General features: G+C 44.9%; 1 protein-coding gene across 1 annotated transcript; it reads right to left on the bottom strand.

Moving 5' to 3' along the window:
* Positions 1–9,106: 9,106 nt before the first annotated feature.
* LOC131269052 (actin nucleation-promoting factor WAS-like) lies at positions 9,107–12,691 on the bottom strand. Its single transcript, XM_058271401.1, has 8 exons — positions 12,433–12,691; positions 11,115–11,342; positions 10,932–11,025; positions 10,581–10,718; positions 10,266–10,495; positions 10,011–10,127; positions 9,587–9,907; positions 9,107–9,511 (listed from the first exon to the last, which is right to left on the bottom strand). Exons 1-8 carry the CDS (start codon positions 12,562–12,564, stop codon positions 9,230–9,232), a joined length of 1,542 nt encoding a protein of 513 aa, XP_058127384.1. The 5' UTR covers positions 12,565–12,691; the 3' UTR covers positions 9,107–9,229.
* Positions 12,692–17,710: the final 5,019 nt, after the last annotated feature.

Consider the following 17,710-nt stretch of genomic DNA (forward strand, 5'->3'; position numbering starts at 1 on the left):
GTTAGAAAATAGCTTTATCTTCGTTAAAAAATATCAAAGTTTTTAATTTATTATTTAAAAATGTTTACTCTGAAAGTCATTTCATTTGAAGACGCCATAAAAGAAAATATTTTTGAAAACATTCATGCCACAGCTGAAAATTTCATAACCCCAACCAATCGGATAGAATGCTGCGCCATGCTGCCCATCGTTTTATCGCAGCCCACCATAGTTGGAATTGATTATTGAATATTTGTCACCCTGGCCGTCCGGCTGGCGAGCATATTTCTCCGAGGAATGTAAAAATATGTTCGTGAAATAACAATAATTCGGGTCGAATATATCTGTAATCCCTTCGGGAGGCCTTACGTGACCAGCCTGCACAATGGGTAAAAAAGGTCGCATGCGAGGCAGAAAGCAAAGAAAAAAAAAAGACGGAAAGCTGCGCATCGGAAAAATGCCATCGAAACCTTCACGAATAATACCCCGGGCCCGGGCAGCAGAGAGAATATTTTTTCTAGGAAGGCGTCAAAAAGAATGGAAAATTTGATGAAGAGTAAAATAATAACCGTCCGGCCGGTAGCGGTTATTTGTATTTATGTGTGTATATATCTGTCAGTACCGCTTTCGCCTTAGCTTTCACTCCGCCCAAAATATCGACCATTGCGGTGGGGTTGGAAGAAAGGAGGGGTGTTGGAGGAGTTGTTCTTGCTGAATCAGCTCCGAACATTCCAAGAACATTGTAACTCAACAAATCATCTTTTCACCTGGACAGCGAAGCGAATTTCTCCTTCTTCAAAGAGCTTAGGGAGCTGGGAAGGGGGGAAATAATAAAAGTGAGGCTCGCTAAGGCACGGAAAAGCCATTTCATGCTTTCTCGCTCTCGCCTGCCCAACCATTTGAATTATACGTACCTGATTCCGTTCGCCGGCGAATGCTTCGAAACCGCAGACATGGTTTCGCTGATTCGGGTTGGGAACAAATAGGTCGCTATCGGAACAATGCGCGCCGACAGAACATGAAGCAAACAGAAAAAGAAAAAACATTGAACACGACACAAAGCACAATAATAGGATGGGGAAAACAATAGCAACATTACGGTTGATCATTGCTGAGCTTTTGTTCGCTCGGTTCACCGAAATGGAGGCGCCCGGTGGTTTTCTTATCCTTCAGGTTGTGTGAAGGGGGGGCGGAAAGGTGCGCCAGGTGGTAGGGCAACATTTGCCAATTCGATTTTCCGAGGTGATGGAACAAATCGAACCGGACGGAGTTTCCGCTCCCTTGGGGACATTCGCGGAGTAGAGCTTTTTGGAGGTGTATTTTTCTCGATTACTCTTTTTTTCTTTTGTAACATCGTTTTCCCGGCTTCTGGGGATGGATGACGTTGGGGGGGGGGAGGGAAAAGAGAAGTCCATTCGTTGCCACTTTCATCGGCGCACGGTATGGGAATTCTTTTCCGTTCCTCCCACCGAGTCCCCGCTATCGTTCGAGGAATGGGTAAAATGTTTCCCCATAATATGTTGGAAAATGCAAGAAACAGTAAAATTTTCTCTGAACAATTACAATTTCCCGCGAGAGGCTCATAAATTCATAAAGCACTAAAAGGTTTTATTTTTCCCTCCCCTAAGAAACCCTTTAAGGTAATTGATCAGTTTTAAAGAAGATAGGCAACCAACAAACTCGAGACAGTTTTTATTGCAATTATAAAGAGAAGATTTTCATCAGCTCGATCAGATGGATTGTAGGGTGATTTTTATCGTTCTTCGTTTTAAGAAAATAAAAATTTAAAGAGACATTGATGAACGCACCACTAAACTTCCATAAAACATTCAACGGCACATTTCTGAGAGAAAAATGAGCGCCATAGTTTTTGGGCAGAAACGAGACAAGAACCTGAGGAAAGCTGGTGAAAATCAATTTACATTTCCTTTCCTTCCCTCCTTCCCCCGGAGTCGGGCCGGTGTGGATAGCCGCGAGGCGTAATAAATCATATTCAAGGTCCGGCCCGATCCGGGCGAAAAATGGTACAAATGGGCCCATCGTTTTCCCCCCCATTTTCATGGGCGCAGCAGTGGCAGCGGTCAGCTTAACGGGCCGGGAAAAAAGGTATCGTCTAACACACCTGCACAACCGAGGTGGAAGGTGGGCTTGGGCCGGTGGAAACGGTAGCAATGGAAACTAATCGGGAACCATAATTCCTGCACTGCCTCGCTCGTTCACTCCGCCGTTGGAAATGGTTCATTTTAATCACATCAACATTGAACCGTCTGCAGCTGGTTTTCGGTTGATGATGTTTGGTTTTGTTTTCCCTCTTCTTCAAGGCAGTGGGAAAAATGACGGTCAACGTGTACCACTAAGATAGACGAAAAGGAAACGCCCGCAAGTAAGTAAACTTGTAATTGATGTGACTTGATGTCGCAGAGCGTAGCCAAGTGAGTGAATGGTACGTAATGGGATTACGACTCATTGGACAGTTTTCTTTTTACGTGCTTTGTTTCCGTTTGCGTTCTAGAAGTAAGGAACTACCACGAGGCCAGCTTTCTTCCCCACCGATTTTTGGCAGCACCAAACCGGGCGGGTTTTCCTGCTACGCGTTTTCATTTGACCTCCCGAAGCGACTCTGCTTGCCTAACAATGAAGTTACTTAATAAGTCGCCGTCCTTCACCATTAGGTTGTTCCTTCCCCCCTTCGTCTCACAGAAGCTGTCATTCCATCGGTGAGAGTTTTATGGAGTCCACCTTTTGACCACGGTGGCTCACAGGAAATGCGCAAACCGAGTCCGTTTAACGGACGCTGCCATCATCATCCTCATCACCATTAATCACGTACCTAACGCTGGCATTTGGCAGGACGACTTCCTTCTCCCAGGTGTGAGTCCCTGTTGGGAGGGGGTGCTAGGAGGTGGGGTAGGGAAGGGAGAACGACGTGCGCTCCATTTGACATACCATATTGTCGTTCCGCTGTCATTTCGTTTATCACCTTTTCGCCTGTATGCAATATTGTTTATAGGAAAAGCCCGTGACCATGAACGTTTTCTGAGTTTCTTTTTTTGTCAGGAGGGCGGGGAGATGTCCGGGGCTTGAGCAAACAAGAGTATGGACAGACACAACTACATATATACACACACAAACACACTGCAATAAGATCATATCATCCGCCAGTTGCCTGTTTTCCGCTTTCACTGCCATAATTTTGGGCCAATCTGGTCATCCTCGCAAGCGACTCCCATTTTCCTTAGGTTCTTTTTTCTTTTTTTTCCCCTCTACCAAAAACGAGGCTAAACGATGGCTACCCTCGCTCCCCTGTGCGGGCCCAGTCCTTGGGCAGGATCTTGGGCAGGAAAAACTGGGCGTTGGTTTCGAGGCTATTTTGTGGCAGCCTGTTTTTTCGGTGGGGAGGTTTCCATTGACCACCGCTGGCATGAAATGTAACGCCGGTAGGATTCCATTTCTGGCCCGCTGGCTTTTCTTTCGCCCTCTTCTCCTTCTCCTTGCTTGGTCTATTCAGGTCAGGTCACGTACCTCGCCGGGGCGCCACGGAATTTATGAACGGATGGATGGCACGGCAAATGTATGCGTTGGCACCAAAGACAGCGGGAAGATAAATAAGCAAGCGGAGAAAATCGATGTGGGTTTGTGGGCGGTGGAGGCCTTCCGATGAGCCGAGCGATGTGTGTTGGCCGCACCGAGTGAAATGAAAGCAGTTTATCGACGCGATTTATCGACGACGGATTTTAGTTCGGAAGAAAACCAGTTTAAGAAATTGTTGCTTAATAAGCTCTGCTCGCTTTTCGACATGTTAAAATAAGCAGAATGTATGAGCTTTTCTTCTGACGTTTCCACGGATGAAACGAACTTTCCCGGAACAACACACACACACACAAACGTGCTCCATATTCGAACTACAGCATCAATTCCAACGGGTTGCGCCAGGGTACACCAACAATCGGATTCGTGTCTTGCTTTCGCTAGCAAGTGTGTGTTTTTACCCAGATAAAAATAGAGCCACCTTTTTCCCCGTCCGTTTACGGTTCCGCTTTCTGTAGTGGGTGGCGGTTTTCCTCTATATTTTCCCCACCAAAACCAAAGAAAACTCTTCTTCGGTTCGGCAGGTTGCACAAATAAACCATCCCCGGCGCACGAAACGTTATCAAAGGAACGGAAAGCTTTTGTGGTGGGCGGACAGGGAAAGGGGCAAAATCGTCGTGAAGGCAGTGAAGATAAGATTTGGTTGTGTTTCTGCTTTGGCAGCGCAGTTTTGGTTTTGGTTTTCTTCATTCGGATTCGATGTGCGCCTTCGGTTCGGATGCTGGATTGTTTTTTTTTTCGTGGAAGAGCGGTTTGGCGTTTCGGTCGGAAAAATCTCATCCTCCCCCGTTGGTGGTACGTTTGAAATTTTTCATTTCTCAAGCCTCCGTTCCATTGTTCGCTTTGTTCTGCATCGAGAGATCGAAGTTATCGATCGGCGAAGATCGGTGGCCAGCTATCTTTCACACACAACTCGAGCATAATCTTAACTCTTCGTTTCGGTTCGTTCGAAAAGTTCGGTTCAGTGAAACGAAGGCGTCCGTAACGGTGTCCGAACGTTGAGTGGCGTCCTTCGGGGGGTGAGGAACTCCTGCTCTTCGAACTCCTGCTGCGTGTCTGCCGTCGTTAAATGTTCAAAACGCTGGGAAACGTTCCGCCTCTGGAGGAAAAGGTGATGCCCATAATGAGACCAGTGAAGAAAAGTAAAGAAACAAGAGGCAGAGGTCCCGAGGTATAGAGTGTAGAGCAAATCAGCAGGAACCTGATCCGGACACGATGCTTCTACGCACTTCCACGCCAGTTCGTACTGTTGGGAGTCTCCGTTGAACATAAATCGCAATCCCCATTCCCGGAAGCGTGCTGGTCGAGTGACGATTGAAGTACATTTCGCAGCATGAATGCAGGAGACCGGTCCGTTCCGGGAAACATCCTAAGGATTTATCACCCGATGCTTGTTATTGACACACCACTTGTGAGCCTTGGGCCTTGGGAGTACAAAGCGTGGGGACGTTTTATTTAGTTATGTGATTGGACGGTATCGGTAACTCCGATGTTGAGCTTGGCTCGTCAGGGCTAGCGGAGGAAATGCAGGATACACTGCATGGCGAACTCTGCTGCAATCGTTCAATCAACATTATTGTCACTCCCGGTTCCGAAGCGGCGTAGAGTTACGCAGTATTTTTACGTCTCCGAAACGGGAACTTGTGTTGAGAAAAGGGAAACGGATAGGATGCTAGAATTCGATCTTATGTCGGATCGGTCCGGATTTGATTCTAGATCTGAAATCATCAGAATCCGGATCCAGAACTGTGATTCAGAATTAAAATCCGGAATGCAGATTCATAGTTAAGATTCATATCTCTGAAATCCAGATTCAGATTCCGGATTCAAATCCGTTGGAACCCAAGTCAAGCATGCTGGTCTAGTAGCCTGGTCTAGTATCTAGGATTAGATCCTTTGGATTTGGATCTGTCATGTTTGGAATCTACAATTAGAATTTGGAATCTGGATGTGTAACTGTCACAGCAGGGATTCGGATCGAATCTGAACGATTGATTCGGATCGGTCAGAGTGAGCTCTAGCTGGAATCCTAGTTTGTCTGCGGAACTGGATGTTGGCGCAAACGATCGACCCCAATTCGTTCCAACGCGCGTTCGAAGGATGCGGGCAGCAGCTGTCTTTAGAAACTCGAAACCTCTGTAACGATGTGTACCTTTCGGGATGTAATCTGTGCCATGTTTTTCCTCTCTCTCGCTTTCCCTCTTTATTCTCGTGTAACACAGCTCAATAGCTTGCTGAATGTCAGTCCCCGTTACCCCCGTTTTGCCAAACGTCATCCTCGCCAAGGGCTCTGGAGATTGAAAAAAAGGAAACGAAAGTGAATGAATGACGCCGTACTCGAACGGCATTCCCGAACGAAGTGGTTGACCACGGGAGGTGATGGCCTGGTTTGGCTTTTCATGCCCGAGTGTGTGTATGTGTGCGTGAAGGACAACCAGCCTTCCATTTGTTGGTTTTCCGGATTTTCCCTCGCGGAACCGTCGTTGTGTTGTGACTTCGGATTACGGGCCAGCGAAAACGCGTTCCCCTTGTTGGTGGGGGGGAGGAGGAAAAGCACAGCACTGGATAAAAAAAAACCAACACCAGACTAACAAACTTTGAGTTCAGCCAATGGACACCCGGACACGTTATGTACACTTTTGTACAATGTCGGATAGGCTTCTCATTCGCCGCTTCAAAAAAGGCCTCTACGCTTCGTGACATATTGGCGGGAAGGAGCGCCAGAAAACAACGGCTTGTTTGGATGCATTACATCCTGTAAGCCTTTCGCAATGTTTTCGCATCCCCTTCACAACGGACGACGTCGGGGAGGTGGAGAGGAATTCGGTTGCTAAGGGATTTAATTTCACTTCTTTTTGTTTTTGTTTCGGTGCTTGTCGAATGCCTGAAAGGATGCACAATGTTGCCAACGGTTTACGGACTGTGTTTTGTTTGCCTGAACAAATATGTACATGCATTCTGTACGGATGCAGGGCATTCTTTTCCGATGAAAAAGCACCGAAGGGGCTTGTTGAAATTCCAAAATACCCTAATGGAGGCGCCTGGTATTCCATTTCCGTATTTTTTCCGGCCGATATGTATTGCTTCCCATTGGGTGCTGTGTTGAAAGCTTTAATCTTTATTTTATTCCATTCCCAAAGTAGATTACCAAAGGCAAAAACTCTTGTAGTTCTTTGGAACTTTCTTCTTTAAATTTCCCTTCGTCCCACATGTTTTCTTTCGTCGAAAATCTCAACAAAGTTTCCTGCCCGTCGATGCGAGAATCTGCTCGTTTCGGCGTGGGAAAATTTTCCCCTGGATGGCATAATTAAATTATAACGCCCAGACAAAGTCGAAACTTTGCTCGATAGTGTATTTCCGGTGGGGAAAAGTTTCACCCGTACTGCGGGAGGATGGGTTGAGGTTGAGCCTTTGGCATCATTTGACATTTATGAGGCTATTTCCTTGCGCAGATCGTCGACGACGTGAGGTGTGGGTGTATATGAGTATGAGTGTGTATATATCTGTGTTGGCCTTTCTCTGATGAGCGACCCGATGATCCGTGCTTTTTCGTTTTTCGCAAGCAAAGCAGCGTGCGGAGAAAGACGGTAGAGGGCGGGAGTATATTTCGCTTCAGTTTTGTCGGTTCCTTTTCGGAGGCTGTTGCCGAGGTAGTATGCTTAAATAGTTAATCTCTTTACCCGTGCCGGATGAGAACGTCAGCGTGTGTTCCGGAAATATTACAATGTCCTCCGAAAGCTGTGCAGGAAGATGTAATTTCGTAGAGTGTCTTTTGTGGTTCAAATTGAGATGGTTTTTCGAATCCATTGCATTGAAGGTTCGTGTCGTCCAAATGATTGGCGTATTCTTGTTGCATGAATGTCTATTGTTGTTTCGTGGAATGTTAGGTTTGTGAAATTAATTTGCAGCAGCTTATAAATAGATAAACTCTACAGGATAAAGACAAAATCTTGAGGAAATATGACAAACGATCCGGATGTGAACTAAACATGTCATACTATAAAGAAGCGCCCTGCATTCTAGCGGAAATGCAACTTTTGCAAACAATTCAATCATGTGTCAAAGTTCTTTTATTGTGTAAATTTTTTGCATTTGGTATTTTGTGGAGCAAAAACTAGCCATTTAGTTGATTCCTCTTGGTACAAGTGCAAAGTACAGTCCTTGGTACAGAATTTCCAGGGAATTGTCACCATGATTTCCAGAGAAAATTAAATAAATGAACAAAAACAAAACATTCACGACTCACACAATTGCATGCGATGTAAATATTTTATATTCCATTGCAGCCACTAGCCACAGCATTGGTTGGTTGATTTTTGGAACAATGTATGTACAATGTATGTACCCGTTTCTGGTCGGCCTTCGGGCGAGTCTCGGGCGTTTGGATGTCGAATGAAACTTTCGCTGTCAAAGTTTTGCGAACGACCACGTAATTGGTGCGGTTTTTGCTGGTGTGCTAGCTCGCTGGCCCGTAAGCGCTCCCGTGACCCAATGTGGTGATGGTTTTGCCAATCCCCGAATCCATTAGGTTGCCATTTTTCTCGCCTGACTGTGTCCGCTTCACAGTTTTAAGGATTTTAACCAATTTTTACCACTGCTACTAAAAAATCCTTGCAAATGCTGGATCTTTAAAGTTGCGTCGTACAAAGAGAATGAAATGGTTTTGATAGGTTTTAAAGCTGCTGCCGTTCACTGCTTGGTTGAGAGCATGCTTTCGTAGATTATTTATGGAATCATCCATCCAATCGCACTCTCATCAACACTCGAACGCACACCCGCGTTCATCTGTGTTCGCTTAATTGCGTAGCAAATGGTTCATCCATTGCGAACATATTAAACAAAACAAAAAAGTAAAAATGGAGTTGGGGTTATCATTACTCCTGGTTCAAATATGTTCCCGTCGATGCCACTGCTGGGGATCAGTTTGTTTGTACACGGATGAAAAGACGTGACACGTGATAGCTGCTCTTCGCTTCCCGTGAATTCCGAGTTCCACTAGGATCACCGAGGCTTCGGATCAGTTGTTTTGGGGCCCGGATGGATTAGACGCATTATTCAAACCGACAGCTCTTTTTAAAGGCTGGTGTTGGTTGGAAAAAAAGAAGATTAAAAATATGATCCATCAGCACACAAACATGCTGTGAGCTTTATGTCACCGCAATATGATGGCTTGGTTTATGGTTTTGCGGTGAGCATGGTTGAATACGAAAATAAATATACATTGCAAATTTGTCCACCTTTTGTTTTTTTTTATATATATATGGGGGTGTGACTGTTTGGAGATTATTTTCAGCGTACGTACACCCTAAAATTGCACATTAGACAGGTACAAATCTGAAATTGGTGTAAACATTGTACTAAATTCATATGATCGTCGTGTAAGGTAGGAGAAAGGGAAAAGTTCTACGAAATGGATGAATGGTTGAAAACCTAATCTCATGATTTCGCTGTGTGAATTAGCTCATCCTTAGGAAGAACTTTGCTGGCTGGTTAAAACATCAAAAAAAGAAAGGGGCTAGTTGCATACCATTTGATGACGTTTTATTTATTGGAATTCATTGACTATGCGTTTTTTTAATAGAATGTGTGAATAGTAACACCACCGTTTTTACATTGCGGTATCGCTGGTAAATAAATGATATATTCATTATTTGCTTGATATTTAATCCTCCCAGTCAGATTTGTTCGATGCCGAGTCGTTGTCCTCCTCGTCCGACGATCGAATGACGCGGCCGCGCTCGGCCAGGGCACGCCGGAGCGCATCGGCCAGCGCGTCCGTGCCGCCTCCGTCACCGCTGCCGCCACTATTTCGGTCGCCAGGAGCGTTACCGAGCTCGCGATCAGCGACCGGACGCAGCTGGAAGCCCTTTTGGATCTCGCTCATCAGATCGCCGCGAGTATCCCCACTGCCGCTGCCCGTGCTATGTGTGCCTTGGTCTACCTTCTGCAAAGAAAAGAACGAAAAAAGGATCGGTAAATGAGAAATGCAATTGGTAGAAGCACACCAACTCTCAAATACCTTCAGTGTTGTTCCTTTGCGGATGCTGTCCAACAAGGCTGACCGATCGTCCTGGGCACCGCCTGCAGCAGCTCCGCCGGGAATGGGCGGGGCGAGCCCCTTGACCGGGGGCGGCATCATGGTTGGCGGAGGTGGCGGTGGCATCGGCCCATCAGACATCATGGGTGGTGGTGGTGGCGGAGGCGGTGGACCCGGTGCCGATTGCATTGGTGGTGGCGGACGAGTGACCGCCGGAGGTGGAGTTGCCGTAGGTATTGGAGGAAGCGGGCGTTGCGGCGGTGGTGGAGGCGGCCGTTGGCCATTACCGCTCTGGTTCTGGTGCTGTTCGTGATTGGTGGGAGATGAACGGGATGGGTTGAAAACAATGAAAAATAATCGCAGGATTCTGTCTGCGTTTTGACCGTGTTTGGCTATAAACCGTTACCGTTGGTGGTGCTGGTGGCCTCTGTTTCTTGTCGCTGCTTTCCGACTTGACCTGCTCAAGCACGTTGTTCGTCTTGATGAAATCGTAGATGAATGCGCGCGTTTCGCGATCCTTTAACTGTGAACCCGAAAGCGAAAAGAAAAAGATCGCGATTAAATCGAATAAAATCTAACGTAAACCGTCAAACTTAAGGAAATGCTAATCAGCCTTTGAACTGAAAAACCAATATTTAAAACTACCGCCCACTAAACGTACTTGCTGATCGCGAATTCCGGCCTTTTTGAGGAAATTATTGAGTTCGTCCCCGTCGCCTCTCATGTCGAACCCGCCTTGCGGATCCCAACCGACATGCGTGACGTGCTGGAAGTTCGACGGCGTGCCGATGTCCGCCTTCGACAGCTTGCCCTTCGCCTTGCGCGGCTTCTGGAGCGGCTGGCTTGCCAATTGCTGCGGATGCTGCTGCTTCGGTTGTGGTTGTTGGAATGCTGCGTTGGATGAACAGCACAAAACAGTAGGCGAGTTTGATTCGTCAAAATATCAGAATAAAACAAACGCGAATGCGAAGCTTACCCGAGTGAGGTTGTTTATTACGATAGATGACGCCCGATTCGGTTACATCCGAGTTCTGGTTGCCGCCGGGTATCGCTGACATTGGTGGTGGCCGGGCTGGTGGCTGATCCATCCGTGTGCTGGTCCGCTTGATGCGCTCTGCGTTAAAGGTATAGAAAGAAGAGGACAGCAGTCTTAAATAATCCAACACTTTTTGCTGGTGCTGTAATCATTCGCCATCAGAGCGTTTAAATCTCTTTGCCCAACAACTTAAAACCAGCAATGGTGCTTTAAGAGTATGTTCCCCACAAGAAGGCGGTGCGAATGTTCTATCGGTGTCGATATACAATCGGCGGTTCGTGCTCAGCTTACTTTGCCTGTTGCGATTGTTCACGGTGGTTTGGGTCGTGCTCATAAATGCGGCCGCCTCGTCCTCAGTGGCAAAGTTCAGCGCTACTATGCCATCCTAATAATAAATGAGTGTGAAAACACAAAATACAAATCATGAACAATAGGAGCGCAACGCAGATATGGAGATAACTGGCGGTCACATACCTGTCCCTCGAACGTGATGAGGTACGGTTTCGGCTGCGTTACCTCGATCTTCTCGTACAGCTCCTGCTCCCACACCGTCACGTTCGCCATGAGGCAGTACAGCCGGAAGTAGTACGACTTGCGCTGATTGTCCTTGATGAAGCAGAGTGCCCCAATGCCTTGTTTGACCCAGGACGCATGGGCCGGGGACTGCGTCGTGTATAGCTGCACGACCGCCGTGCAGAGCGACTAAATTGAAGCAAAATTCAGAATGTATGGGCGTTTTTGTTAATGTTCTGAATGCTTTCCTTTCTTTATTCCATAATATTAAACAACCGTCTAGGGGAAACGCTACTTTGAGTGGCAGACTGAATTGATGTGTAATTTTTGATACTTACCATCAGCATAACTAACCAATCAGCTTGTATTACATATTTCAGTATTGAATTTACAAATAAGTTTTGGAAAAACAAACAACTTTTATTCGAGCCCTTTACGCATGAACTAAGTATCAACTTCTATTATCGGTATAAATTGGTATAATCAAGTCGTAAGCATTAATTGTTCCCTGCCTCTTCTTGTAAAAGATAAGGTATTTTTTTAACAAAAAAAAGCTATATTGAAGATATATTTAGTTTTGACTTTTGTTTACACTCACATTTATCCGTCACATTTGACCATCTTGGTCATAGCTGCCCTTTAAGTGCTTACTAGAATTTTTCTCTTTGTGTACGTGGATAGCAGTCCTCTCATACAGAGGAGGGTCGGGTCTCCGGCGGGATTCGAACCCACTTCGTTAAGGTGGTGAGCTCCGGCGGTCATGGACATATTTTCGCGGCACTCGCAAAGTGAAATTCTCAATACCGATAGAGACATTGGCTTTTAACTTCATAGAAATCGACGTTTCATTAAATAAGTGAAAGTAATGCATCATTTTTTTTTTGTTGGTACCAGACCGGTCAAAAATACTAGTCCGGTAGTTCTAGTGTTAACTTGTGATGAAATGAAATAATATTGTTATCCGGTAAGCATCAGTGGATACAAACGTAAACCTAGTAAATCCCTTAATTTCTGCTGCGTCACGGTAAGAGTCAAAGTTTTATCAGTGTTAGGGTACCGCTAATCGTGCTGATAATGACCCACAGCTCAACGGTGACCGATAACACTTTATCCATACTATTTCGCCAACCGTTCACTGCCTAGCTTCGCGTCGAGAACCATTTTTGTAGAAAAAAAAATCATATTTGCTGCATTAGCAATACATTTGGTTGTGTTGTTTGTTATCTGAAAACAAATTATTTTCATCCCCGTGCTGTGGATGTTCTTGGGAATCAATTACCTGGCAGCGTCGGCCGATCAAGCGGAAAAGTTGATCATTTTCCTCGTCCGTCAATAGCTGGCTGGGTCGGTTCGCTTTGTTGGCCGTTGAGTTGCGGTCACCCGCGCTATCCATGCCTCCTGACTGCACCATCCTGTTGTAGCTAAAACTATGACTCACTCCGTGGTACGCGGGAAAGCTCCGGGGTGAGTCACAATCACGGGGCGTTTAATATTTGAACGTTAAAATTTTTCAAAAAACTTGGTTTGATTCTAGAGGGCACGAACAGTTATTGACTGTTGAGCGTTAACGCGATAACGAGAAGTTGCAACACGGATCCTAACGTTTTCACTTTTTTAAATTTTATTTCACAGCGATAACAGGTGCCTTTAGTGGCCACCGATACACCTGATCTCAGATAAAATTTATCGAGCACAATGCTTATCGCGGTTGATCCCAGTTTTGTCGTTCGTGGTTTTCCACTAACGCGTTCGTTTTGGGCGTGTATTTCGAGGAGTTTAAATTATGAAATGATCCGACAGACTATTTATCCATCAATGACGAAACAACACTTTAAAATAAACAGTTTATCGAAAAGTTAAACTAGTAAAAACTTCAGTTGCACATAATATGATTCACCAGTAACTGTTTTTTATAATGTTGGGTTTGATTGACTGTACACACTTTACTCGGCCAACACCCTGTTATACCGTTATTAACTTGTTTATCGCACTATTCCTTGTCAAATAACACTATTCCTTTTTTACGTAAACACAACAAAAACGTTTCTACGGACCTTCAACAAATGCAGCACTTCGGGCTACAAAATCTTTCTCGAATGAAGCAGTGCGTTTGACAGACGTGACAGTCAGCTGTGCGGTAAACAAAGCGACTAGAGGTGGGCATCACTCGCGAACTTCGCACGGATTGATTCACCGAGCAGGAAGATCGGTGTATACGCTCTCGCGCTCAATCTCTCAATCTCGCTCGATTTTTTTTATCTTTATTTTTAAATACAATTCGTTGAACTCGTTGAACATTGGAGAAAAATTATTTTAATGAAATTTTTTATGATATATGCAAACAATTTCTTACACGTAGTAATTACAACTACAGTTATTATTATTCGGTACTCATAATACAGGCTTACAATGTTGCGTTGCAAAATGACGTGTTCTGTACCAATTGTTGAAAAAATGAGCAAACATTGATCTTCTTTAAATAATCACAGGATAAAAGTTGACGGTTTGTTGGGTTTGAAAATGTCTAAAATTGTTCTTCCCTCCGCGTAGTGTTTCCGTTACTTTACACCGTTCGCCTCCCCTAGATGCTGGGGCTCGTAAAATCGTTATGACACGTCCGCAAGTACAGCAAGCAATGTTGTCAACGTATGAAGCGCCCAGCTGAGTTCTGGTGACGACTTCCGATGTCCCGGGAAGGAAATTATGTGTCATTTCAAGTCGCTGCGCTCATCTCCGTCCACCGTAGCCTGGGGGGAAAACGCTGTAAGCTAGAAGGGTGGAGCTTTTTTTCCTTTTTCATACCCTTTTTCCCTCCTCAAGCCTGTATCCAGCGCGATAGGTGTATCTTTAATGATATTTATTTTTGTTATTTCCCCAAGCCTGAGCATACCTTAAACTTGCTGTCGTAATCTTTTGTGTACATATTGGACAAAGCGCGAGAGAAATGAGGGTTGAGGACGCTGGCAGGGAGGGAGGTTGAAGGGATCCAGGGATATTCTTTACTTCAGTTAGACAGCAGCATCCCGTTGCTTGACGCGCATAATTTCGAACTTTTCTACTTCGGGCTTCGTACCGATCCTTCTGGTTTCCACGTTTCCATTTGTCTCTATCTTGATCTGGCCCTTTCTCTGCTCTTTCGAGTAAAGATAGAAATAAAGTTTTTCGTCGTGTATTGAGTTTCTTTTTTATTTCTTACTTTCAGCGTATTTTTTGTCATGGAAAGTTTCCCGCTTCGTTTACCTTTTGTTTTTTCCTTCCACGGCAGCAAGGGACCATGGAGGTTGTGGAGCTGCCAATCATTTCGCTCCGGTGTGACCGGGTAGTTTCCTTAACTCTTAAATGCGTCACACTAGCATCTCCCGAACGGAGCGAACGTAGATGACTTAAAGTTTGTTCTGCCAGAGTTGTGTAGATGCAAGCTTCGTCATGCGAAGGTTAACTGTTCCTTAGGGTAACCGTTTCTTGGCATTCGCCTAGAGTGAAAGTTATAGAATGCTCCACTGACACGATGTCAAAAACACAAGAGCTAAAGTTTCAACAGAAGCATGATGTGGAATGCTGTTGATGCAAGTCTCCGAATGTCAAATTAATGCTCGGCAAAACACACACAAAAGGCAACGTTATAATAATATACATTCTAGGGTCAAAGGTTTCCCACTGTCTACCACCAGGTTCTCGTTTGCTTTGATATATATTTTAATTATTTACCAACAGATCACAAAGGATTTAACTCAGTTCATGTTACTGAATAATTTAGTTAACGGCCAGAACGTTCTGGCGCAGTTATTCGATCGCATCAAATCACATTAACCCCGATTGATTGGCTCTGTCACGATCGGTTTGGATTGATTTGTTTGGAAATGAAATCAGGTGGGAAAATATCAACCCCACCCAGTGGCACGGGCACGATGTTTTCCTTACGCTGGTTTCACCTGGGAAAACTGGGTGGTTATAGAAAACCAACGGAAAAAAACACACATACCTATATACACTCTTAATAGACCCCGGGTAGTGAAGCGAACGAGCGGGTAAAGTTTGAATGAGTTTTACTTCCGTTCCTTGTTTCCTTTTGCCTTTCTATCTCTCTCTAATGGACTGCGGGAAAACTAATTCTTCTTGCGTGCCCTTACCTGATATCACGTTTCATACGACGCCAATCGACCGAGCCATCGTTGTTGATCGAATCGTTTGCGTGAGTGATTGATAGTTTTAGCGGCCCCTAAGTGTTCTGGCCATATCGGGCTTAGGTGCTTCCCCTCCATCGTGGAATGAGTGGGAAAGTACTAGAAAAAGATGATTGTGGTACGTTTATGATGGAAAACACTGGGGAGGAGAAATGTAGATTAAATGATGGCCTGTTCCTGCCTGATGAAGGCTCGTAATAAGCGACCAACATGATGCCGATGTGTACGAGAACCTGAGGTCAAAGATATGCAATAAAAACTGCCATCAACACCGTGATTAATTCATATTTTAAGTAAGTTGACATCTAAATTAGCTTAAAGTTGATAAAATACCTCTTCTCTTTCATTGGCCGTTTGTTTTGACCGCCTTCAGTCCATTTCCATACTGCGAGCTTTCCATTGGTAAATGAGGCGCCACGGCAACGCTTGACTGAAAACTCCTCGTGCGCTTCCCACGCTTCCAACTGTGGTGCCAGAAAACACAAGCCACGGAATTCTCGGAATGTGTCCCATTGAGGAGCAGTTTTTGTTCACTTTGGTTCGCTGGCGAAGGCCCGTTTCCGGTTGGGTTATTTTTCGCTGGCTGGCCGTTTCACGGTTAACGAGCATCGGTAGAGGATGGCATCACGCGCTTCCGGATGCTCGGCCATGCTCTGGCGATGACTTTTAAATCGGATTTCCACTGCTTTCCCGAGAACGAAGTTCACTCATTCACCCGTAGTTGTGATTCAAGTTGTTTTTTAAGTGGAAATCGTTTTTCTTTAATGTACTTAGTTTTCTGCAGGCCAGCGTTCTTTATCGTTTATCGCTAGCTATCGCAAAGATACGTCTCGCTGATCGGAAACATAAGATAAGGTGTTTATCTTTAATATGAAATCACAAATGCACTATATTTTCTATTTTCCATTGACTTCAGCATTTTGTTCCGTTCGTGATGTTTTGTACAACAACCTTTGTTGAGCAACAATCAAAGTCTAGAAAACAAAAAATTAAACGTTGAGAGTTAAACGATTCAAATATTTTGAAATTTGCTATAATTGTACTCCTAATTTTGAAACGACAATTCGTTGGTAATTCTTGTGGTGGGGATATTTCCAAAAGTAACAACATAGTAAACCCAATACACAATATCGATTGCATGCGCCCCCAATAAAGGGTCAGAAAACCACTTCAAAATGAAATAGTCACCCTACACGTGTATGCGAGTGTTTTATTGGCCATTACCCATTCTTTTTCGCTTTTTCCTCCCTCCTGATCCTCCCGATTGTGATATTATTTTAATAAAAAAAAAACCGAGGGAGGGAAATTTGAGTGGTTTTCCTCCGTTCCGTTCGCCCGCATCGAATGACGCACAAAAACGAAGGAAGGCCAAAAGGATGTATCAAGGCTACCGATCCATCCCGTCGATAGTATCGAACACCACCGGAAGTGCCGATGGACGTTGCTGATGGAAATCGTGGTGCCGAATAAAACTGGACCGACTTACCGGCTGCAAAAGAATGCCTATGCTAAACGCGGTCAGTCGGTTAGTCATTAAGGCCGCGTGACGTTTCACGAGAACTCGCTGGAAGCGGTTGGCCGACCGGTTGGTGGCTAATAAATCCTATTTAGCCGACCGAAGGCACGTCCGTCGGAAGCGAGAGAAAAACACAAAAAGCCGGCAGAGAATTCTTTCAGCAGACGAGGTTAAAAACGGAAACCTGTTTGTAGAACCGAGTCGACGCTGGCCGCTGGACGAACTCGTTTGACAGATGGGAACACTTAGCATGGCAGCATATCGGGAGATTTTCCCACGTCGTGCCGAGAGAAATGGTGGATAGATTTATCTCTCCCCCATCCACATCGCGCGTGGCTGGTGATAAATGTAATCAAAAACATCGTTCATCCATCGTCCCACTGGAGTCATGGAGGCAGCTTTGCTTCGAGAATGGAATGGAATGCAAAATACGCTTTTATGTGGAGGTCTTTTTTTCCGATCCTAAACATGCCCGTACTTCTGTAGGCGCTGCTAGAATAGTTGGATTCTACAAACAAATACACATGCAATGTGGAGCAAATAAAGCCACCGCTAGCAAAGCGATGGAGCATTTTTCTGTTTAACATCCGTTCAGATTGCTTCCGGCTTCGAGATTTGTTTGGATAAATGGGGTAAATCGAAAAATGAAAAGAATTGCTATTGAATTACTTGATTTATTTGACTTCTTTAAAAGCTAATCTCCTTTCCAGGAGCCACTTTCTATCATTCCCCTCGTTTACCTTTCTCGTCGGGCGGTTTTCATTTCATCTTTATTGGCTCAGATTAAAGTTTTCCCCTTATTGCATGGTGGTGAATGTTAATTGAAAACAAGCTCAGTGTAAGTTGCCTTTACCGGT

Source organism: Anopheles coustani, chromosome 3 (assembly GCF_943734705.1).
Source record: "Anopheles coustani chromosome 3, idAnoCousDA_361_x.2, whole genome shotgun sequence".
In the NCBI taxonomy this organism is placed as follows: domain Eukaryota; kingdom Metazoa; phylum Arthropoda; class Insecta; order Diptera; family Culicidae; genus Anopheles; species Anopheles coustani.